The following is a 27128-nucleotide window of genomic DNA, read 5'->3' as shown; positions in this document are numbered from 1 at the left end:
TTCGTAGAACAACACAACTACGCTCGAGATATCGAACATCTACGGTGCTATGCCAAGCCAGTGACGACTCTACGAAGGTACTCGACTCGATTTGACCTGGTCGACCCACTCGATGTTGCTTCGAGTTCGAGTTCAATCGGTTGGTCTCGTTAATTGCGCAACGCCGATCCGTTGTTTGTCGATCTTGCATTTCTCGCTTCTTTCTCTACGGGCTATTCACGAACCATCGTGGATACCCCGAAGGATCGCATCAGGTTGTTCCTGGGCGCTAATATAACACCGGTGCTTCCTCCTCCTCGATCGAGTCACGATTTAACATAGGCGTGGTGCGCCGCTCTCCAGCAAGAAGATGGACGGTTTGACCTCTTGCGCGAGTTTAGAGTTCGATCAGGGTAACTGGAGGCACGTTGTGACGTGTATCGTGGCTTCTTCACGAAGGTAATCACTTTTCTATGGGATTTTAAAACACAAAAACTCTACGAATAACGGTTAATATATCTTCCGTGGTTTGGTTTATTATCGATCGCAATGACTGATTGTTTGCCTTATTCGCAATGTCTTCCTGGATGTTACGCTACTTTCTCCGATCAAAAACGTTGCTGGTAACGCTAAAATCCATAACACGTTGAACAGAAATCGATTTACCATTACCATTGTAAAAATCGCAGAGAATCGATCTGTTATGAGTTTGTAGGGAAAGGAACCACTATCCGGGAGGTCCGTCGAATTCAAGATTCATGGTATTCATGACTAGGGTTAGAGAAAGAAGAATGCAACGGGAGCGCGCATGGAACGGTAGAAAGCCAGAAGTAGATACAGGGTAAAAAGACAAGGGATGAAGAAAATGAGAACAGAAACAGCGACGGCGTGAAGACCTGCCGAAATCTCCAGAGGGAAAAACAGAAGCCTCGTCTTGACGTGTTCTTCTTCGCTTCACTCCTCCCCGCTCCACCGCTTTTACTCCTTCAGTTTGCACCCTTCCCTTGATCTTTCTCTCATTCTAGAACCGGGGGTAAAAGCATGTAGTGGGATGGGCAGTAGAGGTAGCGACAGCAGGGCTGTACGAAGAAAGGGGCTGTAGCGTGGTAGTCCCAGTTCGCTGGGGACAGGATGGTGGGGTGATACGAAGTCGGGTTACGTACAGTAGTAGCGTAGTAGTCGCTCGTCAGGAGGGATGATTGTAGAAGAGGAAGGGGCATCGATCGGTCATGCGCAGACGATGCTAAGCATTCGTCGTCCTTTTCGTATTACGCCGTACAAATGTATTGGCGTCATACAGTCATACAGTTCGTTCTAGGATTAGAGGTGCGGAGGGTGTGGTGTGCTGAAACCAGCCTTCTATCCTCGTCACGCACACGCATACACGCACGCATCGTCTACGCGACAACCAGGAATACGCGTCGATCGCTTATTCGATCTTGTACGTTCGTTGTATTTTGGATCTCTTTCACCACCTCCCTTTTCTCTTTTTCTCTCTTCACTGCTAATTCGTATGCGAATACATATCGGTAGACATCCTAATTTCAACACCAGTAAAATATTACAGCGCATTTTTTAAAGTTTCTACTTCTAAATATGGTCTCGTTTCGTAAAAGTCTCTGCTGTGATATTTTAATATATAATTTAAATACAGTGACATGAGTTTATCGACCAATGTAAATACAGGAAGAGAAAATTGTGAAATCGAGAGCAGAGAAGAGGATACGCGATCGGTAGGTCGGTTGACGAAGCTCGGCGCGTTAAACGAAGCGCGCTCATATAGGTTATATCGCGCAATCATGTAGGTTAGGTTAGGCTATCCCCGCCGGCAGCTGCGTACAGTAGGGAGGCCGCGCAGGGTCCGTCATGTGACTGGAGGCGGAGGCACCACACCCCCGTGGGGTGCAACGAGTAGGGGAAGGTTGGCGGTGGACGCGCCGCAGGTGCGGGCGGGCGGGCTGACGAAGCGAAAGGGAGGATGAGGAGGTAGGGAGCGTGGTTTACTAAGGGTGGCTCTCGAGAGGAGTTGGGGGGCGCCGCGGCGCCTCTCTTGCCTCAAGCGCAGTGCGACGTCGCGACGCGCCACGTGCGGTGGCAACACACACCGGGGGAGGTACAACGTACAAAAGTCACTTTCTTCCTTCCTGTCGTGTATCGTCGCGCTGGTCGTCGTTTCCATCCTCGTTCTCGTCCACGCGTCTTTATATCGCGGCACACGGACCACTGTCTTCTATTAGTATCCACAAAATTTCGTGTCCTCCTACTGCCAACTGATATCGTAGTGTCTGCCGATTATACGAGCCATCGTCTAAGTAGTCACAGCGAGGGTGTGAGAGCGACAAAGAGAAATAAAGAGAGAGTGAGAAAGGAAGGTAGAGGGAGAACGGAAAGAAGGAGCGAGAAAGAGAGGGAAGGAGAGAGGCACGAGTCGAAGGACGAAACAATATCGCACAAGAAAAGGCGAAAGGTAGGGAGAGGGGAGGCGAGTAAAAGAGAGGGCAAGAAGGGGATCGAGAAGTCGATGAGAAAGAGAGGACGACGCGGGTTGCATTTCGAATTAGCCCTTGCTAATCTAGCCGAGGATTAGGTTACCGGGCCTTGGTCGTGTATGTGAGTAAGCGTGCGCGAGTGCGTATATTCGAAAACAATAGGCCAACCGAAAAGAAAGAGAGATCGAATTGATTTTCTCGTTAGAAGTTAACCTGAAAACCGTTTACCGTGTCGTCCTTTTGCAAATAGAACAAAAATCTTTGGAAACGCGACGACGTTTTAGCACCAGCACACACATTATAGTTACGTTTGGAATCGCGTCGCGACGCACACGCTTTCCTTGTGTTTCGCGAGCCGTGGACACGGTGCATCCTCGCGGGGCTACTGACACGAGTGAGAGGAGTTGTAATTTCGTAGTCTTGTTTACGCGATTCTAAGCGCGAATCAAACCACGTATCAATCGCGAGAACGTATCGAGTGTTTTTCTGCGAACGACCCCTCGTGACGTGTGGCGTTACTCCGTTTTCGCGCTCAAAAAACGTCTGGAACGAACGACGCTGTGTCGCTGTGATTTCAATTATATGGTCGTCTGGGACTAATTTTGGTGTGTTTCGGCGTGAACAATCTGTTAATTTATTCCAAGAAACTTGTGGTGAGTACGTGAGAGTTTTCTATTCTGTTTTACTGCTTTTCGTGATTTCTTTCTCCGGTTACATGACATTTAAGGTTATCTGCCAACGAGTATAGGTTACGTAAGCTTGTTTCGTTTTCAATGAAAGAAGACCCGGTGCTGTTTTTGTGCAATTGATCGATATATTGAGGAATTCTAAATCAATTTTGTGACTCGCTTCAGTTTGTTCTTAAGAACTCTATAATCTAGACTCAATAATTAGGATACTTATCTACATAATTTTTATGTCGTTCGTATCAAGCCCTCGTTAAATTCCTGATTTATCATTCCAAGGTACTTAATATGGAAACGTCATGTTAAAAAGTGAAATTTACATAATTCGTACTTTCAAGTGCTGATTACGCCTAATTATAATCGTAATATCTACACGATAAGTACCATTAAACTATTGGTCACCGTGAGCATGTATTAATCGAATCATTATCTCGAATATAGCGATATAATAAATAATATAAATAACGAAATTATGTATTTTTTGTCGAATAGCAGAGCAATATCGACTTATGAAATCACCGTGTACCGGGATAACTCGAGTTATCTTTTCGTTTCGTGAAAGTGTTTACAATTAAAAAGTGGTCGTGCCACCTCGGGGAGCCGTATTTAACTTTGCTTAACTAAGTTCTCTATCCGTTGACGGAGCGCCCGGGGGATTTGAAACGACGACAGTATAATTCACATTTTTTCGAACAACTTTCAGTTTTCTTCTTGTCCGTGCCTTCGTATTTATTTTAATCGCTCGTTTCTGAATTCGGCTTCTATTCACGCTGTTTATATATTTTTTCTTACATTCCATTAAACTCTCTGCTATCTTCATACGCCTGTATTGTTCTTTGATTTTTTCGAATACTAGTTTTGGTAGATTTGATAGAAAATTCGAAAATGCATCATCATGCTTTATTGTAAGCGCGGATTATAACGGTCGAGCTTTTAGCATTGTTGCCGTATAGAAATAAATGCATACATATCGTTATTAACACATTCGGAATTGTTACATATAATCGTCCTCGTTGATTTCAGCGAATTTCATTCCATTTCAAAACATGTTAAGTTTGTAGTGAAGAACCACTTCCGCATAAATATTGCATTGTTCGGTTAAAATTAGCGATATTTCCATTAGTTTGAATTGTTTGCCATAAAAATTTATTTTCGTTGAAGTAAATATTACCTAAATTTAATCTATTAGGTTTATCTGAAATTGAATGCTTTCAATCGTAGAATATATACATATATGAATTGTTTGTGTTTGTTTATTTGTTTCTGTATAAATGAAATTTCTTTTATTGTCTCTTGAAATATAGCATAGTAATGAACGAATGAAAACAAGAACGAAAACCGTAGTAATAATACAATATGGTGTAATAGAAGAAATATGAAACGAATGGATAATGATGTAAACGGTCACGTAAGCAATTAGTAGTATTTTAAGCTTTAAATATAGAATCAGTGTAATCAATTATTATGAGATATGTATAGATATGTTTCTTTCTTTTTAGTGCTTATTCTACATCGTAGTTGTCACAATGTTATTACAATATGCAAATCCATAAAAATCTCTTTTCTACCTTTTCTCTATTAATCAATCCTGTGTGTCCAACTGTATATAATAAAATTCTTAACAAATATGTTTGCAGGACATTTTTCACGCTGTGGAAGCCACCGACGGAAGATGCCGCCTACCAATCAGCTCGGGACGTGAGTGAGAACTTTCATATTGACGAAGTGCCAACTGGCAACGGGTTCTGAGGATCTACAATATTTTCTCAATCACGGAGGACACTAACAACAATATGTCTTATCTCGCTCTGGACTCCAATGCCTGGCAGGTAAGTGTCAATTTCAATTTTCACTTGTGTTTTCATCGGAACGCAAGCTACAACAGAACGGTCAAAAATCTATTGTTACATTCTTACAAAACAAATTGATAATTCTTGTACACATAAAGTACCATACAGTAGTTACTAAAGTATATTGCCATTCGTATCTTTTTAGATTCTATTTTGCAGATAGTAGAATACTTTCTACCAAAGATTGCTATAATACCTATTCATGGAAAAGTGTGACTACTGGCAATTGCTCCCACGATCGTTTCGTTATTACTGGCACAGTCTGTACAATGTTCCTCCTACAATGGAGAATAGTCGAACGATTCGAGTGGCTCAATTAATTCGGCTTTTTCGACACGCGTTAACTGTGCAAAAGTTAAGAGAAATGCTTGACGAACCGTGGCGTATAAAAGTCGGTTGGGATTATATGTAAATGCAATTACATCGTGTAAATACGTAGTTGTATGCCGAACAGAGGTAACGCGCGAAGCTGTGTCGCTTAATTCGTGGAAAGTGCAATAATTTAGATGGTAAATATTTGTTGACGAATAGATTGCTTTTATGGGTGCCGAGTTGTGCACGCGATGAATTTGCGTTGTTCATTTTGCGTTGTTAGAAATCACTGGCGTGTTGAAAATGCTAGTATAAAATGTCTAGTACGCGGACGCGTTTCGCAAGTAATATTCAGTTTCTGTTCGCTGCAATTGAGATCGAATGTTAAATAGCTTAGATAAGGGCACTAAATGGGCCTTGTATAATATGTATACTATTGTTGCGCGATAAAATTTGATGGAACCTGTAATATACATAATTTTCTCAAACAATGTGATTATGTTATAACGGATGATCAGTTATTCAATGGACTGAAATAGGAGTAGCTTTTAGTCCGGAATTATCTGTCAATATTACTCTCTATATACATATATATATATATATCCGTCTTTTTGATTACTCGAGCTTTATTTAAAGTTTTTCTATTAATATTTGTACACCGTATAAATGTATATATCGTGTGATAAATATGCTGAACAACACAACAGATATACCACAAGTAAAATAGGACCAATGTTAGACACACAAGCCAAACGTATGCAAAAGTAAAAACACCAATTTGCTACAATTTAAATTTTCATTTCCGAGCTTCCTGCAAACCAACTCCTCGCTTAGATTTACTAGTTTGTATCCTGTTAATTTTCAATTCTTATGATCAAATAAAATCCCGTAAAATTCGTTTAATTAAATCTAGCATTCGATTTCTCCGAAATGCAGACTGAATTCACTTTTTGTAAAAGAACGCCACTTGAATAGATATGCGACTCTGAACAGGATTTTTAAGATCGTCGGTCGCGTGCCCCGATTTCGAGCTATTACCATAAAAGAGAACTCGTGGATCGTGTTGAACGCTCAGTCGGACGAAACGAGCCGGTGCAGCCTGTTACCTCGGGCATTCCTAATAAACGTCGCAGATCACCGGGGACAGATCAATCTTCTTCCGTGATCGCGCGACGATCACCGAGGTTCCTCCCCATTCATAAAGCAGCCAACCAGGCGACAGATACGGATCGAGCCGCGGCAACTCGGCTCCCTTTTCGCCGGTTAATTCTCCGCTGTAGTTGCAGTCATTATCGAGGCAAATTAGCGACGCTCGATTCGCGTCCCGACATTCTGTATGCGATGTGGGGAACGAGTTTGCGCGATTACGCCTGCTGAAAAACGACGCCGTGTGCAGAGATGAACGTAAATTAGGCAATATTCAACCAGCGATTGTCGAGCTTAGGTTCATCGTGGATCTGTTGTTTCATGGAATTAAGAGTAGCGTTGTTTTAATTTTGTCACATTGTTAAATTGGATATTTGCTTTAGAGAGTAAGTTGGATCGAAACAGGTACTGGCTTCTCAGCTGTTATGCGTGACAATGACAGATTTCTACTATGAAATTTAATTATTTTAATTACAAAGTCCATTGTTGACATTTTCTTATATGAGGACTAATGGATATTAAGATACATTTTATAATTTAAGATAAATGTTCTTTGGTGTAATTTTGAAGGTAAATTAGTCAATTATAATGGTGAACACTTAAAAACAATTAACCCTGTGAAGAAAGTTACCAACATGAGCAGTTTCGAAGTAAATCAGCTGCTATCGAATCAGAGGTGGTCATGAAAAATTAATCGTACACATCAGACTTTCGTTTAGAAGAAATTTCTCTCGACGGTAAAAAGTTAATAGGATTGCAGGGAAACCTAAAAAAGGTCATTCGTGTGGTGAAAAACATCGGTAATCGTCGAAACATATTCGACACAGTATGGCGGGTATCAAGATTCCCCTTCGGTAGTCACGGAAATCACATAGCGACGGCAGGAAATGTAAGGCCTCAACCATAGCGGATAACGGAAACACGTTTAGGCAGACTCAGTCCATATCGAATTATATTGTTAGAGAACTTTACTAGCTTTACCTAGCTTGTCTAAAAGACGGTAGTTTTGGCATCGCAGCCGCCTCTTCCGGTCCGGAGAATACACAGTTAGAATTCATTTTTCAACGTTTAGCCAGGCTCCATTTTCGTAAAGATAACACTCGAATTATCATTTTAATATTAAACATTCTGTAGTTTGTGATTCTTATTATATCTGCATGTCAGATGTTTGAAATCTCTACTCTACATTTCAATCGATTTCGTGATCTTACTACAAAAAGAGAATTATATCGCGTAATATGTTTAACGAGATATTGCGTTTAACGAATAATTCTGTATTAATAAATTCCAAGCAGCATATTGTACACAATGTATATAGTAGTAATTGATAACTCTTTTCTCTTAAATATGAATTTTTGAAGCAAATGTCATTGCATTTTATATTTACTTGCAAGTAGAGCCCAATCTTCAAAATGAGTAAAACAGCGCGTGTCAAAAACAAGATAAAAATATAGAAAAAAGAAGAAAGAAGCCAAAGGGAGGGTAGCATAGTATTTACACATTTTCCAATAAAGTATGATGCGTACGCGTGGCAAAGGCAAGCGTCGGCTTGTGTCTTTGCTTGAAATAACAGGGGGTGCATCGAACGTGGAATTAATACTTCGGTCCCACGTGTTGGATTTGTTACTTTTTCTCTCTTACTTTCACCTTTATCACGTTTTATCTTTGTCCCCGTTTGTTTGTCCATCCGTCCTCTGCGATTTCCACCAATCTTCCCTGATCGAACCGGCGTAAAGGATAGGGAAACCACCAAAGCAAGCAGTATGTCCACTGAACAACATACGAGCAATATTTCATATAGGTGGCCGGGCGCGTGTGCACGCACGTGCATTCGTACACGCATGTGCTTTCTCTCGGAATCAGATGAGTTAAGAGGCTGAAGCGCGGTTTCGTGTCCCCCGCATATTTGTCTTCGCCATCCACTCGACTTTCGCGCTCGTGTCCGCGCGTTAAACCGACGACTTGTGTCGTAGGGAACAGAGTGCGTTCTTCGGCTTCGATTAAGTGAACAACGACCGGACGAATTTTACGATTTCCCTCCAATTCTTTTGATGGCGTGACAGGTACGACATAAATTGCCCCTCGTATTGTGAAAAGTCATGTAACTAGCATCTTCGTTTTAAAGTCATTCGATGCCTTGTCTCTGTCGCAACGAATGTTAAAGCATTTATTGATTGATTTTTAACCTTTAAATATTGCCTAATAATTTTTCTAATTTTTAAATCGTTGATAAACGACTTTAGTAACGAATAAACTTCGCCTCCGAATTTTTCTGTGATATATTATCGTTTATAAAATTTCAAAAATAAATAGGTCATTAGTTCGCCAACTGACAGTATTTCTAAAATCTTTTGTGAACTGCGTTAGCTCAGACATCATATCGTTATGGAATATAAGATCCAGCACCTGTTTAATTAAACAGCATTATCCGAGATGTATAAAGTTCGCTTGTCAGATTGTCCGAAAACGATATCAATGAACGCAGTATGATCGATATCTCTTTTATTTGGATTTGAACTCGCAGAAAAGTAAAGTTGTTTGTTTAACACTATCGCGATGTAAGCAATTGCCTCGTAGATTGGTCGCTCGATTACTCCGATTATTTGTCTCTTCATCTTAGCCTAATGCGTGATTCACTGCTTTGCATGGTGAACGAGACAGGAACAGTTGGTGGCTACATCAAAAACTCGGCGCACTTCAAAGTTGCTCGATCCATGGAGCAGCTCACGAGGTATAGGAAAGGAGAGGGTTGAAGGTGGGGGTTGGATGGCTCGTTTGCGCGGCGAGCGACGTAATGGAGGGTAAGAAAGAAAAGGAAGGGTGAACGAAAAATAAATGATACCCGAATTAGCGTAATCGTATGATGGTTTCACGAGGGAGATTCTCGCGCACCGAACGGATATCACGAGGGACGAGAAATTGAATTTCGATTTCATTCCGCCGTTTGACGTTTACCGCTGCGCGGCCTCGAAGATTTGCAGATTGTACAGCTGCCAAAACTTTTGGAAGGAATTTTTGATGTCTAAAAGAAATCTATTCAGATATGAATGCCATTTTGACCGTGGAATAATGTATCGATAATGTTTAACCAAGTAACATCGAAGCATAGATATTATATTTCTTCTCATTATCAATGATTTATTGCTATGTTTTACACAATAAGATATATAGATTACAGAAGCTTATACTTAAACTGAATGCCTTATACTGATCGATATAAATGCGTAGATCTGTCGGAGATCTACTGGAATAGAATTTGTTCAATTATTGTTTATTCTGTATGAACGCAACACGAGAGGAGAAACAGTGAGTCAGGAAGAGAAAGAGAGAGGGGAGAGAGAGAGAGAGAAAGAGAGAGAGAGAGAGAGGCAGGCAGGCATGTAGTGTAAACTAAGCTCGCTTTGTTAGCGTTCAAACTTCGATGTAGAACGGAACCGGAATTCTCTAAAACGGCTGATGTTCAGTAATTACAGCTCCACGGGCGAGTCACGTACGCAGCATGCCGCACGCAAAGGGTTGAATAAAAGATGATGAGCTGATGTTGGCCGAGCCACGGCGATGCCAAACATCCGTGATACCCCTTGGAAACGTTGGTTAACCCAGTGACAATGCGGAGAACGAGGTCCATTGTCACCCCCATCGGGTACAAAGGGCTGTGGCACTTTGTTCATGCGCGCTTATGTACACCGAGCATGTTACGAGACACATTCCTGTATAATGCAGAAGGCAAATTCAGTTGCACGCGTTTCACGGTGTACTGCAATTCTTCCGTCAGAGATAACTTTCATGACTTTTCGAGTAAGCGCGAGAAACTATTAGAGAAACGAAATGAGCGAGGCGAGTCAGGTGAAAATGTGGATTGCGGTTAAAAGTAATGATAAGATAACGCAAATCTCCAAAAGTAAAACGACTCGTAAACTTTCGAACTTTTTGCAAATAAAATAAAACAGAATCATTCGTAAAAGGGTGACTCGAAGATAATCTTTTCTTACTTAAAAATTAAAAAATTGAGAATGGTCTAAGGAATTTAGATGAAAAATGGCAGAAGAAAAAAGTCAGAAGGTGTCACATATCTTCCGCAATAATAATTTTTCTAGACTGTTTTCATTTGGCACGGACGTCAGACGCGACGCGCCGTGATCAGTCAAGCGACGTCGGCTTGTGTTTTAGTCTTTAACCCGTTCTGCTTCCAGTAATTAAGACTGGAGCATAAAAAAAGAGAGAGGAAGAGATGAAGGGACAGTGGGGAGATTGGGCGAAGCGAAAGTAGTCGGGAAGGGATTGGAGAAGGAGAGCAAAAATAGAAGAGTGGGTGGGTAGTAGGTGGCATAGGGTGGTTGGTGGTAAAGGTGGTGCATCGAAGTGAAAGGAGAGAAAAAGGAAGAAGGTGAACGTTGAGGCAGTAAAGGGGAGAAGGGCAGGGTTGGTTGTACGATGACATGCTCCTTTGTTCTGCCCTTTTGCGGAAGACATCGTAGCGAGTAGCATTTGCAAGCACAAAGAGAAATAATGACTAGTCCAGTGTTCAACTAATATTTGCTTCCAACTTTTCCCGAGATTTTTTCTCCGAGAATGCTTCCCTTTGTCATTCGCGAGAGTCGGTAGACACGACGTTGACGATGCTGGCCCGGTTCGGCTTGTCAGAAAAGTGTTCTGACGCTCGTGGAGGAGGATCATCGCGTCGTTGCAGAAAAACTGGACTTAAGATGGCTAGTGCCACAGTCTGTGCTATCATCTGATATATCACGGAAACAAAAGATTATACTTTTGCTCGGTTCGTTGCTTGGCCCTGTTTCGTTTTATCTTTTTCTTATATACATATCTAACAGACAGCACGTACTACAATTGACTTTCTTGTTCGCGCTCGCCACCTTGATTTTTTCCTTCTGTTCCTACTTTTCTCCTTTCTTTCTTCCATCTTTCAACTCTTGAGATTAAAGAAACTTTATTCCTCTTCTTCGGTGATTTGTTGCAATCCATTCGTTACTGCTCGCAGCGTTTCTCATTGTTGTGACTGCTAATTTATTTTATCCAGAGTAGCTTTATGGTGCTTTGTGGATAATTCGAGGGTAAAGAAGAGTTTAAGACGCAAATGATCTGACGGCGTTTTCTAGACGACAATTTCTTTCGTACTTTCTTCTTCGTCGAAGAAACAGAACTTGAAATATTATTTAAATATTTCCTAGTGGTGAAACCATCGTAACGGTGAATTTCCGAGGTTTTTCATGGACCACGAGCTCGCGAACTGCGCGTCGGTAGAAGGGTGACCATTGAATCTACCCTATATCTAGTTTAGTGATCCTGGTTTTTTGAGGGTGGTAGTTGCTGGTCGCAATGGTGGTGGTGAAATCGAGTTAGCCAAATTAACCATGAAATAGACTCCCTCCGCCCTAGTGTCTGTCTATTTCGTCAGCCGTTCGTGTCGTTCGCATCGTTCCACGACCACTAACCAAAGCTAACCAGTCCCCCAGGGCTTTTTAGGGCCACTGCACGCAAAATTGAAGTATCAGGTCCAAAGAAAATGTAGAAACCGTTCTGCGTGACGTTCTTCGGTATTTTGGATAATCGATACTGATTTCGATGATAGATCGGTATATCTAGAAAAAAATCATTTTTCTTAAATAGAGTGGAAAACATCTTAATTAAGTAATTATCAAAGGAAATTATCAAATTTTTACTATTTCCGAGTTCTTATTATTTAAACAAGCTCGAGGTTCGAGTATATACGAGGATAATTTTACCCTAAAGCAAATTGCTCCGCGAAGGGAAAAATGTAACACGTGGTGTATAATTAGCAAAATCCTCCGCTTCTAACGCGCATCACTCTTTGCAAGGGCATTGCGTACTTAAACGTTGGCTATCTTTAATTATTTCTGTAACTGTTAATTAGTTAAATGGCAACTACTTTATGTCGTACGTTCCTCACGAAAAAGAGAAAAGAAAAATATCTACCCATGCGGTTCAAGAGCCCAAGTGAACATCTCCCTGACTTGATTCATGGGCACGATGATCCCATTGACAAATAAGAAGGACGCGGGTCGGCCTTTTTCTCATTAGCGGCACTTTGAACTAACCCGCCCACGTTATGACAAACTAGATTAATTTTCTGTCCAAAAGGGACCGCCTTCCCGATCGTTTGTTACGAAATTTCGACTGTCAGAAATTGCCGTGACTGGTAATGGTAAAAAACCTTTCGTTTAACCGATCGCGCCGCAAAACACAGTTGATCCTGCGATTTAGAACGATTCGTCGTCAACGTTTTTTTTTTTTCACTCTTTTTTGTTCGATGTAACATTTGTACACGATCTCAATCGAGTTTTCGACGTTGAACGTGATTGTTTCGATTCAACACGGCACGCTGGTTAAAAAACTAACGTAAATTCAACGACAACGTTTCGAGATGACAATTTTCATTCTCGAATTACGTCGCATGTCGAACATTCGTAATCGAGTCGGTTCGTTTCCATCTCTATTCTATTCGATTATAAAGGTCTCGCGCTGAAAGGCGGTTATAAAATAATCGACAACGAATAACATCAGATATCACGTATCGCTAGTGAATTATCTTCGATAAGAAATTTCATCAACATACGGTTTTACGAACGTCCGCGCGTGGACAGTTAATTTTTCGTATTCAATCGGGGCCGCGTTTCATAGAACGCATAGCCAATAACAGAAACTCCCGAGCTCGCTCGAAACGAGTCGATTCGAAACGATGTACGTTTAAACGATCCTGTCTCGTGCATTTCAGCCTTCGATACGATACGTTCGTGTATTCTCGTTTGTAACATTAATTAACTTTCATCAGCTCTTATCGACGCAATGATATAAGTGTCATGTGGATACGGATAGGCGAGTCTTTAGAATACAAATAGCGCGAATAAGTTCCTATAGCGATAATAAAGTCAGGTCAAGAACGTTGTAAAAATGGGGAGGAGGAGGACGTTTTCATTGTAAAAATCAAGATCCGGTTAAAAATATTCAAAGGTAGGAGCGATGGCCGGAGAGGGGTTTATAACTCACGTCAGGCAGGTAATTAGCCGCTTTTGCCCAGCTGTAATGGACCCGCTAAGGCACTAAGCGAGACCCTTAACTTATTTAAATGAACTGGTAACCCATGTCCATGTCCAACGTGAGCCAGACACGAGGCAATATAGAAAAACCATTTATAAGAGCACTATTCCGGATGCCTAAGACGCTTCTTTTCGTTTTGCTACACTTTCGACTCTGCAGCCATCAGATGATCTATTTTTTCGTGTTGACAGGTATGTAACAACGTGTACGTGCGGAGTTCTCTTTATAGCTTATTTTGCTTTCAATGGATCAGCTTGTGCTTAGGTAATTTCCTTACTTGCGTTAAAATTTTTTTTAACGATTTTTAATTCTCCTATTATAATATCGCAGAATGATAAGTGGTTAGGACAATTTCAATTAAATACCTGTGTTATTTAATTTTCATTTATTCTAGAATCGATTTCCAAATTTATATACGAAAATAGACGCAAGAGATATTGAAAGTGTCCGCCTGTCGATATCTCCCGTCTTTAAACCCGAGGAGTGCATTGATTTGTTTTCGATGGAATTTAGGGACATGTCCAAAGGGCGAATATTGATTTTATGTTCGGCTGTAAAAGTGTGATTTGAATTTTGATTGCGGGCTGGGAGAGATCGCGTAACAGGATAGTGCACGCTTTGCCAGACACACAAGAGCCCTCAACGAACGCTTACTCGACTAGAAAATTGAAGGAATACACGTTTTAAAGTGCCGAACTCGAAGACCTTCTGACCGATTAGGGTCTTAAAAGGAAAACCTGTGTTTCTTCTGATTTGGAATACACATTTTTCGTCTGCGTAATTAACGAACTATTTTTTCTTTATTTTTTCTTTAGCGAAAAATATTTCTTTGTATATCTTTTACGAAGATATATTTTTTCATTTGTATAAATCACCTGTGTATATAACAATATCTTTCATCATATTAATTATAATAACATTAAATATGCTAGATCGCCGAACCATTTTTTTACTTCGACTGATTTAATATTCAGTAGGTTTTATTTTATGCATTTTTAATATAAAAATGAAAAAGCAACGACCGTCACGACGTAGGCGTTTTTCTAGCTGAATCATCTTAGTTTGATTACGATCTTCAGCGAGCCATAATTCGATAATGATACGAAGGCACAGATTTTATCGTAAAAGCATGCTAATTTCGCTTTTGTTGTAACCCAAGATGCCTATAATCTGTGGGAACATAAAAATAGAGATTAAAATATCATCATAGATCGTTTTTATTATGGGGACCAGGGCCCTAGTTTTCTTTTGTCAACTCACACTTTGTAACGATACGGCACACGGATTTCTTCGTAATATCTTACGTAATTACCGTTAAACTATAATGAGCGCATCTTTTATACAAGCACGAGTTACTGTATAAAATAATGAAAATTAAAAAAAATAAGAATGACCTAATCTATTTCAGTAGATTAATGATGTATTTGGTGTATTTGAACGTAAGTAAAGATCTATATCGCGTAATGCCGATGCTCGAGGATATGCTAACAGAATATTATTTCACTTTATGTTGTCATTCTGGCGGTTGACGTGAGTCGCCATTCGTTACGATACCCAAGGCGTATTTCTGGTGCATCTGCATGCAAAGCTAATGCAAATAAACGCAACGCGTGTCCGAAACATCATTTCGCATAAGGATACCGCGTTTATGATGCGCGAAAGTCTCACAGTGCAATATCGTTAAACAAACTCATATCGCGGTCAAACTGTTAATTAACGTTGCTATTCGAGAAAATCTAACATGTTCGTATCTTTCCATCGAATCTTTTTCTTCTACTTTTTAACAAGTTTTAATATTTCATTATTAACGTTATTGTAACGTATTGTTTCTTCTGTAATAAAATCTATATGCCTCTTGCTTTTGGTAATATCTTCGATCTAGATTTTCATTTGCATATTAACCATCTGCAAGACGCCTCGTTGACATTAATTGGTAAAATGGAGCGAAACGAATATATCTTTGCTTCTTAAACGATGTATGTTGTGTAATTTACCTTTGTCATAAAAGTTCTTAGATGTTACTGGAAATGATTTACAAAGTATTATCCGTTTCTTTTCAGAGATACCATATATTCTTTCTTTACTTGCAGATCTTATCTTCTCGAGTTGTTAAATCTATTAAAAAGGATATTTCACCTAAACCGTTGCGTCGTTCGGAAGTGAAAATCCGTTCTCTCTCTCTCTCTCGCTCTCTCTCTCGCTCTCTCGAGCATACATCAAGTTTGCCCGAGAGGGTCGGCTGAAACGGCCAGACGCAATGTCGTTAAACAAACTCATAACACGGACGAACTAGCTGTTAATGTGATCATTCGCGGTTCGATCGGTGCACACCCATCTAATGATCCTTTCAAACACCTCACCACCCTTAACCATCGGGAGCCCTTACAGTTTTTTCCGTGGCATCGGCCGCGTCCACATTCTCCGTCCCACCGTGACTCGTTCGTCTGTTTTTGGCTCTCTTAATATCTCGTGGCTCCAATTAGTTCTGAACGTCGGACCGTCCGATTGTCCGTCCGTCTATCCTTGTGTCTGTCCATCCATTCCGTCGGTTCGTCCGTCCGTCTGTCCGTGGTGCTGTTTGCACGGTGCGTTGCTACGTTCCTCTCGTTCGTTGCCTCGGCTCGTTCGTATCCCTCAGCTTCATTAAGAAACGGTAATGCGTTTTGTTTTTCTTTTACGCTCTCCTCTACCGAAGGGGAACGAGCTAGGGACTCTTTTAATAATCCCGCAGCACGCTCAGAGATTTATTATTTTCGGACTACGTTGCTGGATAAGTCCATATGGCTGACGCTCTCTTTCTTCCCCTTTGTCTCTCTTCGTCCCACCGACGAACGGTAGACTTTTTCCTTTTTGCCATTCTCCTTCTTTTCTTCTTCACCCGCGCGCCACAACCGCGCCGGTCCTCCTGCCAGTTCGCGAACTTCTGTACAGGGTGACCTAATAAAGCGCGGGCGAACCACAACCTCTCAAGAGGTTCTGTCCGTCCGGGCACTTCGTCTCAGATTCCTCTTTGTCACGAAGAAATTTCGTGAGCAATCACCTAGCGAATGGGACGATCGATGCGAGAACTTTCAACTGATAGAAGCGAGTCAAAGATTCTAAAGACTTCTCGTAGATGAAAAGATCGACTCGTAAGAACGTTTCGATCGTCCGTTCTTCTTCTGGTTTAATGATCGTTAGGACGAGACGGTCGTACTTCGATTCGATCACCGATGGACACATAAAAGGAGATATATCTGGAAGATGTGGTGGTTCGTACAAGCGTTCCCCAATAGTGTCGGCATATTTCACTAGAAGTAGAAGTTCAACAAGCCGTAAATTGTGGCTTGTTTGGCGTCAACGTTATTTATGATTGCCCCGATTGTGCAAGTAAGCTTCTAGCCTGACTATCCTCGGTTTTACTAGTCGGAACGATCTTGTAGAAATGTGTATCGAACGTTTGTTTTTAATAGTTTCTCTCTTTCCAGCTTAATTATCATATGTCAACTAATGATTTTGCTTGAGTGTATTTGTAAATAAATAAGAGGTAAAATGAAAATAACCACTTTATATATGATATTTCTTCAAAAGTCATACACAAAGAGAGCCGAAATAGATATTGTACACAGGAATTCTTACGGTTGCCCTGACTATGGCGGCTCGATCGAGTCAGAAGATGCTCCACTCGTTTGGTTATAATTCTTAGGGGACGTATAGCTATAAGCATATTCCGGTCCTTTGATTTAACGAGGTGTGGTGTCGGTTATACTATAAACGGTACATCGGAGCGCCTATAAACCAAACGGGCTAGTCGGTAAATTAGGAACTGAGACCTCTCGTAGGAAGCCCCTAAAAATACAATTAACGAGTCGTTTAGCGGATATACCTGGCGAAGTTTGCTATTCCTGAAGATTGCTCAGCGTTCGTACAGAATGAGTGGAACTGATTTTTCTCCGATATCTATTCTCTATAGTTTGGTGGGTCAGTAAACATAGAATGCTTTATAATGTAAGCTAAAACTGAACTTCAGTAGTATATCCTAAGAACTGAGATTCTTCATTTCCCCAGTTTTCACTGTACATTAGATGCTAAAAAGTAAGGTATGTAGCGCTTCCTTGGCTGATAAACGCACGTGTATTTTCTTCTAACATTAATCATTCCTTTTGCCGTAATCATTAGAGTTGCTAGATTTCAGATTAAAGCAATAATCAGTAACAGATCTCTTTTCCTCGTAATCAAACAAAATTCTGGTCATGTGGAAAAAACGCGATACATCATGAACGACGATAATTCTCTCAATGACAGCATCGTCTTAGCAGTAAATTACGAGTCGCGTAGTTTTATATTGTGTCCATAGCATGGCCAACTAATATAATCCACGATAAATCACCGACCGAATCTGTAGCTTAATGAGTTTTTAGTGGCGGGATTCATCGACCGTGATTCATTTTGTTTTTTAATCAATTCTTTAACGCTGTGCTTGGATACTCTTCTAGAGAGCACGGCTCGCTACCGCTCTCGAATTCCCTACAACATTCGGTCGACTTACATTTTCATCGAAACCTTCCCCTCCTCCTCTTCCCAATCCTGATTATAATTTCGTTGCTTTTAATTAATTTTGATACTTTTAATGATAATTAACCGATTGTTCGTCATTACGGTATTTTATTCGCAATATGAAACGTTCATAAATTAGATAATTAGCTTTATTTTACGTAAAGGAGCATTTATTCACGCTGCATAACGAGAATGAAATTCAACGGATATTATACTTGATATGATTAAATATTAAAAATTTTTAATAAATATTAATTTGGTTTCAATGTTAATATTTCCAGAGATTGAATGTTTTCCACTAATTTAAATAATCATCCTATTAGTACGTATTGCATCATTTAATTTGTATACTATACACGTTATTTTGTTATCTCACAGAATTGAAATTTTCGCGAAATCCTCGAGAAAAGGATCTCCACAGATAACGTGCGTGTTCGCCAGCGAATCGGAAAGTAATTCAGGAGCAAACATAATTACATGAAAAACGGTCGGAATTATTTATGCGGCGCTTTAGTTGTTACGCGATTACGAATTCAGCCGGCTGAAATGCGTTTTGCATAGCGCACGGGTGAAACGGTAAATTGTATATCATGGACCGGGCAACAAAAGCGTAATATCACAGTAATCAAAACGAAGGGAAATATAACGCTAGTGGTTTCAAAGAGCAGAAGACTTCTATAGGCGCAGAAGAGAAAGCGCATTGTAGGAAGTACAAAGGGTTTCCAAGACACGGGAAATTCTGAAATTCAAAGTGGCGAGAGAAGGTTTACGCTAACTGCTTCGTTTCGGCAAATATTAAATTATCAAATACTGCACCACCGAGTATTACCGCCTTCGTATTAATACTATTAATATTTATAGTACGCGTATATCTAGCCGCGTAAAAAGAACGAAGAAAGACAAAGAAGGAAAGGAGATAGACAACGAGAGAGTCGCACAGGTTGTTTCAGGGAAATGTCGAGTAGCGAGAGAATTTATAACGGGGCAAACGAGAGAAGCATAGTTTCATGCGCATTATAAATACAAATACGAGGATATAGCAGACGAGAGGCACGGGAACAGAAGGAGAGAGAAAGAATAGAAAGAGAGGCCGAAGAAGGTGTCGGTGCTGAAGCCCTGCGGGATACGACCCCCGTGGTGAGCACACGACTCCCGAAAGAGCCTCCGTTTGGGAATCGCGCCTGCTTGTCCAGTCAAGTCAACCTGTCGACCGTTTCTTTTCCATACGGTGGTCAAAATTGATGAAGAATGCCCCTCGGAACGAGATTATAGATTACGATCGTTATTAGCCACCAATATATCACTTCTGTACGACTCCACCGTCTTGTCCATCGTGGTCGAATATTCGCATTTTATGACACTCTGTTGCGACGTGTTTGCATTGGCGTTCGTATGTAAACGAATTTCTATTCGAAGCTACACCTAGCTGCCGGCACAACGATCGAAAGAACGTTCATACAATACAGAGTCGGCATTGTTCGCTGTGGAAATTTTTCATTGATCACGGTGATCGATCTCGGTGAAATTCTGCTATTAAGATCGAAGATAACGCGAATTGATAGTAATAAATCACGTCGATCGGTAATTATTGTCTATTGTAAATAATTGCAATTACCAGCGTCACCGATTTGTATTTACATTATACCACGTGCGAACATTGGTGATATTGGGATAGCACTGTTCGGAATTGCTCTATTCGATAGATGGCACGGGTCAAATTATTCTCTAAATTTGTTCGGGTCGAGCGTAATAGCATTTAAATTCCGATGGTTAACCAATTGAATGAAGACACAGTGATTATTCGATTTTAAAAGGTATTCATTTCCATACAATCCCATTAATTGTCTCATTAAATCCTGCCAGTTTCGACTTATAACGTCTATCTAAAAAAATCAAACAACTTTTTAAACCCATAACCACGTACAACGAAGATTCCTTGCTAAGAAGACCGTTCGTCGTAAAATTTCTTGGACGCCACAATGTTGGTTCCATGAGGCGCGATGATGAAAGCAAGAAATCAGCGGGCAAACGCGGTTGGGCCGCTCGTCGAAAGACGGATCTATTAAGGCTACGGCCGTTGGGGCCGCGCTATGGGGTTAGACCTGTAATTAACCGGTAGCTCTTTTACTCGCGAGAGAACGTACAACTGGCCGTTTAACGGTCTACTTTTATTGGTCGCTTATTGGTTATTTTTGGGGCCGCAGTAGCCCGAGGCGCCGACCGCCTCCGGCCGGCGTGCCATGTAACCGGAAGCCGGAAGTAGCTAACAGAGATCGGCCGCGGATAATGGAAAGTATCGTTCTGCACACTGACACTTAATAGGTACTTAACCACGAGCGGGCCTGCGATTCGAATATCGAATTTGGCATCGATTACGTGCCGCGGATTAATGGCTCGTCCGCGTGCCGCTTCATTCGCTAGAGACATTGATCATCCATTTCGCAGAGGACGTGGAGACGATCTTACCCGTTGTTTTTTCCAACTTGTGCATTTTCCTCCTTTGAAAGTGCCTTCGTTTAAGGCTATGGTTTTTAACTGTTGAAGTAACTACTTCAAGAAAAACTCTACATCTTTATTTATGTATATACGAGACGTGGAGACTGCTATTACGCAGAAGTATTCTAAATAAAGAGATGTGCATATTATTGTACCCTTGAATGTACATTATGTTTTGGGTTGCAAGGTCTAGGGACAAAGGAACTAATAAACAAATTTCTATTTATGTTCTTTATAGCCTCTAGCTAAAGTTATATGGTTAACTTTTTTGGTGATGTCCTTTTGCTATAAATATATGAACGTGCTCTCTATCATTTCATTACATTGTAACAGTAAGAGAGTAAGGATGTGAATCAGCGTACTTATACTTATACCTTTAATTATTTCAATATACTTTTCTATTACAAATTAATCCACTCGTACCTCAACCTCAACATCGACGAATATGAATTTGTGATCTCCGTAAAATATATAAGTATGTACTTTTGTCAGCCTGTGTAAATTCTTATGAATGTATATATTTCAGTCTTTGGATGTTTTATTCGCTAGTACGATATTTCGTCAGATCATATATTTTCTATACTCATAGCTTAATCATAAAGGTGAATGGTAACTACCAAAAGCTTTTATTTCGCTATTTATGTACATACATTTTATGCACATAATGTGTACATTTTATCAAACTACGAGGGTACGATGTAAACGCGAGAATTTAATCGTACGCGTTCAAGTGAATTTTAATCCGTTCTGTCGAGAGCTTTAGCCATCAGAATTAATTCCTCGCGGCGCTCGAATCGATAAACGATCAATACCGGCGAAACGAAGCTTTCGCTAATAAAATCCATTATCTATGCCGGAGAAAATCACCTAACATAAATTGGATCACCCGGCTCGCTCTCCATCGTGTTAGGCTACCTACTCGAGCCAGCTACATTCTCTCCTATCGGAGGGTCAGCGTAACAAAAGTGAAGCTTACAGTATCATGATTTTAGCTTCGCACGTGTCCTACGAACCCGTTTTGTTTGCTAAGCGAAGTGCACTGAAGTACCCGTTGTTTGTTAGACAGCACTATTAAGCGCACTTCACGGCCCGTTCGGGTTCGAGAGTTCTTACCACGTGCTCGCCAATTTCAAGCCAGAAGTATCGGCCGCTGTCAGCGAGCCCAGCCTTTTGATTAATTAATCGCCCAAAATGATGAATATCCCTCGGCTCAGCGGGTGTTTTAGTGTTTTGTTTAATATTTACTGTAATCTACCTAACCAGCTTTACACTGGTCTTCGCTTTTCGTCATACCGATGATCACGTAGTAAATGATAGAATTATTAAGTGTAAGAGAGAAATAAAAAAAATTACAAATTGATTGGTTTCTAGTAAAAGTTTGGTTGCGTAAAGTCGAGGTTTTCCTTATTGAGTACCAAAGTCTTTTGCAGCATAGTAGTTTAGTATGATCGAAGGTTTCGCGGTTGAACGGTTTTGCAACTATTATCTGGATCGAGGGTTGCAACAGCGAGGCTCGAGATTATACGCAATTAACGCTATAACGACCGCCTTGGTCAAATTGGATTATTTTTTTCCGGCAACGTTTCAATCAAGCCCGTCAACGTCCCCTTCAGCTATATCGAAAGATTCGACCCTGCAATTACTTTGCTAATTAAATCACGATCGCTTCCGTGGCAGATGTTTCTTCGGTCAACGTCAGGTACTGAAAAAATGGTTGAAACGGCTTTAAAAAAGGAATGAACGTAGAATGGATGCCTTTGCTACGTGAAACTTGTCCCTCTCGATATATCAACGTCTATTATCGTCTATATAAACAACGATCGATACTCATTTGTTTTCTCATTCGTCTTCATTTTCATGCGATGAATAACCTATTATTAGGAGAACTACTACTACAGTTTCCATTCCAGTTATTAAGCGTATTTTTAATAAAATCATCAAACCGATTGTATTTCATCTTCATTCCTGGCGATTAAGGAAAATGAAACTATATCGATCATTTTCTCTCCGAACTAAATCACTTGAACAAGGTTACTTAAACATATTTACGTATGCGGTCATTTAATTAATAAAACCGACAAAAGGCACAACATGTAAAATGTACGTTTAACAGTTGGAATTACTTTTATGTGTTACCATAACACGCTCCTTTCTCATTCTAATTACATCAAAGCCATGTGCACTACCTTTAACAAAGAACATGAACGCATATTCCTGTTTTACAAACGAAATACCAGCTCTTATCAATGTTCGGAACACAACTTGCTACGAGTCATTACAAACGCGTCCGATCAAAGAACAAGAGGCACACGTTAAGCCACGAAACTGACAATTATACTCAGCTCGTTATCTCGCCATACTATCTATATTTGCAACAGTCACATTTTCCACGCTTATTTTAATAGCATTCTCGTATTCCGTCTGTCTTATGCGCGTAGCCCATTCGACCTGTGAAATATATGCCGCCTTCATGGCTTCATATTCCTCCCAAACCCCTCAAGCTCTTCACCACGCCAGTTCACCTTTTTCATTGTTTTTCTCGATTCTGTTTTTCCTTTTCACCTTTCACTTTCCCTCTTCCTTCATTTTCATCTCATCCGTGTCAGACGGAGAAAGGAAGCGAGACAGTGAGTATATATTCATCAGGGTGTTGATCCTCCGAAGAAACCTAAAACTGATGGTTAATTATATTCGTCCCGCAACTGAACTCGGACTCAAGAGCGCGAGGGGTCTTTTTTAGTTTGCGGCACGCGCCGCCACGTGGCGTCGCCGTGGACCCGTGAAGAGGAAACGAGCAGCCAACGTTCGGCTTATGCCCATCCGAGTTACTGTTACCGATATGTAGAGAGGAATACGTGAAAGCCTCTCCATCGACAGAAAAGACGCACGCAAAATGAGCCCAGAGAGGAATGCTCGGCCATTATCACACCCTGTGAGATCGGAAATAATAACGTGGCGTTTTTTCGCGTGCTTCGTGTGAATCGCAAGGACAAATTGGAGTTGGGATAACGATCGAAACATTAATCACGAAATGTATGGTATTGTAGGTCAATGTTAGTAAACGTAAATTAAATATGATAATAAGTTATGAATAAGAAATCGACAGATGTTTTAAAGTAGATTTATATTCATCGTGCGAAGAACTTCATTTTGCATTACACTAATACTCATGACCGAAATGGAAATTTAAGCTCGTTTAAATTCGGCGATAAATTGAGAAAACGCGACGTTCATTGGTATTTCATTGGCGCATTGACTCATGACGATTCCAGTTGAGCCAGCAGGCAGGGAAATACCAAGGTTCTGTAATGACTCTCACCTTCAACTTGCAAAGAGCAAAGGAAAGGGACGCGGTTACAAGGTAACCACAAAACCAGTTATCAGGCCGAACAAAATGTCTTCGTGATTATCAAAAGAGACCACCAGGATCGCTAATCGTCATGATGATTACCACGACAATCCCTAGCTAGTCATTCCGTGTGACGATAATTAAAGTTCATATATTCACAGGTGTACTACTGCCTGCAGTCTTAAATGTCGTCGACTTTCGCACATCGTTTGCGTTCTACTGTGTAATACGTCGAATCGATGGTTACTTTCGACTTGTCCCGTTCACTTCTATGTTCTCGCCCATCTCGCCATCGAGGATGGTCGAAAAGCAGTAAATTGTCCCGCGTGTAAAACCGCACGATCGGTTGTTTTGCATTTCAAAACGTGGCCGAGCACGCGAATTCGTCGAACCTCCCTTTCAATGTGATACTGTGATGCTTGCGGTTATTAAGCCACGCTCCTTTTTCGCCAAAAATTACATACATTCGACGACCACGTTCTCTGTTGTCCTGTGGCATTACGAGTCATGACATTATACACACGACTGGTACGCCGCCTGATCTCTTGGGGCGACGATAATTCGAATTCTTACAGTTTCAAGCTCATTTTGTACTTGGTATGGTAGAAGCGCGCCGTTTCTTCCCTTTCGTCCGACAGTCTTTCGCATGAACCACGGATACGAGAGCATGTTGAAACGAGAAACGGTGGTTTGTACACCGGTAGAGAAAACGATAATGCTCCGTTCGTGGCCGAGCCCAAGTAAAGGCCAGTAAAACTATTCGAGTTGCTTGTCCCGCAGCGAAATGCGCGCATCGGTAACGCGTGGGATTTGGGACAGCTGCTCGGGACAATTAATATGAATTATGGTAAACACCAGTAGACCCACTGAAAGGGATCATCCGTGGGATTCGCATATTCGAAGGCAACCAAGCATACAGGCCCCGAATCCGCTTCGGGCGTGCAAGCGAATGTTTCTGCGCGCATTTTCACGCAACGTAAGTTTGAAAGTGGTTCCTTATTTTTGCGCGAAAAGTGGTATTTTTGAAAGAATCGATGCAATCACGTGAGGTAGCTTGATATTTGTTGGTTATTTTAATTCATGCGCATGAAAGATAATGTCTTTTAAATTGCGATACTTTCTTATTTAGTTCACGTGATATATATCGTTACACATCGTAACGTCTTGATGATATATATGCATATATATTCGATCAGAATATTTTAAAATGACATAGTTTCAAAGATAAGGCGGTAACAAGTGGTTTATAAGTTTATCGTGAACGTATGGATATATAGGAATTAAGTCTTGTAATTTATCAACGCAGTATGACATCTAGAGCATGTTATTATGAATGTTGTGAAATAGATGCGTATGTGTATCCATCAATCGGACTACACATTTCCATTTGCCCCGAGGCGTAAATGTTACCGCATGCATTTTTGTTTGCAATAGACCCGCAGGTGTTTTACTGACCTGTAAGCGTCAAGTAGGTTGTGTTACATTACGTAACAATATCGGTTAATCCACTATGTCATCTTCTAAATTTACATTGAAATGTTCTAAATTGTTATGAATTTGATTAAATAAAGTTATCATAGAAATTTCTTATCGTTAGCAAAAATTAATCTAATTCGAGAAATCTGACATTAAAGATAGCAAACTAATTTCTTAAGTTGAATTAATGTGATTTTCTAAAATTTCAAATGAAATTTCATTTTATTCAGAAAATTAAAAATTATTGTCATTGTGCGATATTCAAATTTTCTATCAATTATGACAACTATATCAATTATTACAGCATGGTATTACCGTAAATAGCGTTGATGACAGTCAGTAACTAGCAGCTACACCGCGGAACGTTTTAGTTAGAGTTACCATGTGTAAACTAGAGGTGTGAATCCGGGCCAGGTAACACGCAGTCGAATTTGTCGACATGCATTTGATCGGTGCTTGCTGGCTCGGCTTCTATGTGTTTCGCGTTAACTTCTTGCATGCGACACGCCCCACCGTGAAAATCGCTTCCCGGACTTATTAACCGTTGCAATTTCCTTCTAATTGTATCATTATAACGGCGATCCAGGTTACACGTAATTACAGAGATCGCCACTGCAATTTTCGCTTGGTAATTCACACGCTGATTCCAAAATTATGTGGAAGCCGCTAAGCTCTAATTGTTTGCTTCGGCGTTGTTCCGAGAAGTTTCAATTTTTAATATTAGAAAAATGCATACGCACACCTTGCATAGTTCTCATGTAGTAATCAAATTTCTGAATTCAGATTTTCACATACAAATGTTTCGATCGAAATTTTAGAGTTAGATCCAAATTTCCAAAGACATTTTATGGGAATCGAATTCTTTTCGCGAATCATCAGCGACCACGCAGGTGCCACCCGAACGATGTGAAAGTTAGATCGCTTGGTACAGCCCGATGACCAGATACCGCACAATGTTGCTGTCTCGATTATCGCGCGCGTTATCGACCCATCGGTCGAGCGTGCAGAATGATTAAGATTCCTCGACAAAGACGAGCCCATTAACTTCGACAATTGCCCTTCGATAATCCGCACAGATAACGTTCCCGCACTCGTTATTATTATTCCTTAATAACATTCGTACGATCCGCACAAAGACATAAAATCCAGTAAATATAATAATCGAACGGTCAAGTCTGGTAAACGTATCGATTATTATTATCAACGAGGAAAGTCGGGCGAGTATTGTATGCATCGATGTTCCGTCGATTGTAGTTTGAACGAACTCTAATTAGTAGTCGACCATCTGCGTATGAATCGCTTTCGACGAATTGCGGCAACTCGAAGCAAACGCGATACAGAAAACCCGTTATCCAATTCAAAAATCGTTGCGTCCTCGCGGCTAGGTTTTTATGTAACATGGTTACGCGGCCACACGCAGGATTTCTCCATGTAATAAGTTTTCTGTTATAATACAATAATAAATCGTTAGATCTTACGAAACTAGAAGCATCTGCAGCATCTTCAATAACGCCAATTTTTTAATGCTACTGTATATGGCAAAAATATATATTTTTTAATTTCATTTTGTAACTTTCGAAATTTTCGAAACCAATTCTCTGGTTCGTCCAAATCGTGTTCGATGTATTGTTTCTTGTACCAAATTGGATCGTAGTATAGAGAGAAAAGGAAGATTTTAATTTGAAAAACGTCAGTGTCAGAAGTACATTTGTAATGGAAGCGCACCGATTTTGGT

At 40.6% G+C, this 27128-nt stretch overlaps 1 protein-coding gene across 2 annotated transcripts in view; it reads left to right on the top strand.

Annotated features, from left to right (window-relative positions):
- Positions 1 to 2038: 2038 nt before the first annotated feature.
- LOC132908009 (transcription factor AP-2-epsilon) overlaps positions 2039 to 27128 on the top strand; it is a 202637-nt gene continuing 177547 nt past the window's right edge. For both annotated transcript variants that reach the window (XM_060961526.1, XM_060961525.1), the window contains exons 1-2: positions 2039 to 3121; positions 4792 to 4983. In XM_060961526.1, coding sequence (XP_060817509.1) covers positions 4948 to 4983 — 36 coding nt within the window. In that variant the 5' untranslated portion in view covers positions 2039 to 3121; positions 4792 to 4947. The remainder of the gene's footprint in view (positions 3122 to 4791; positions 4984 to 27128) is intronic.

This window comes from Bombus pascuorum, chromosome 6 (assembly GCF_905332965.1).
Source record: "Bombus pascuorum chromosome 6, iyBomPasc1.1, whole genome shotgun sequence".
Taxonomy (NCBI): Eukaryota; Metazoa; Arthropoda; class Insecta; order Hymenoptera; family Apidae; genus Bombus; species Bombus pascuorum.
This window is presented reverse-complemented; position numbering and strand designations above follow the sequence as displayed.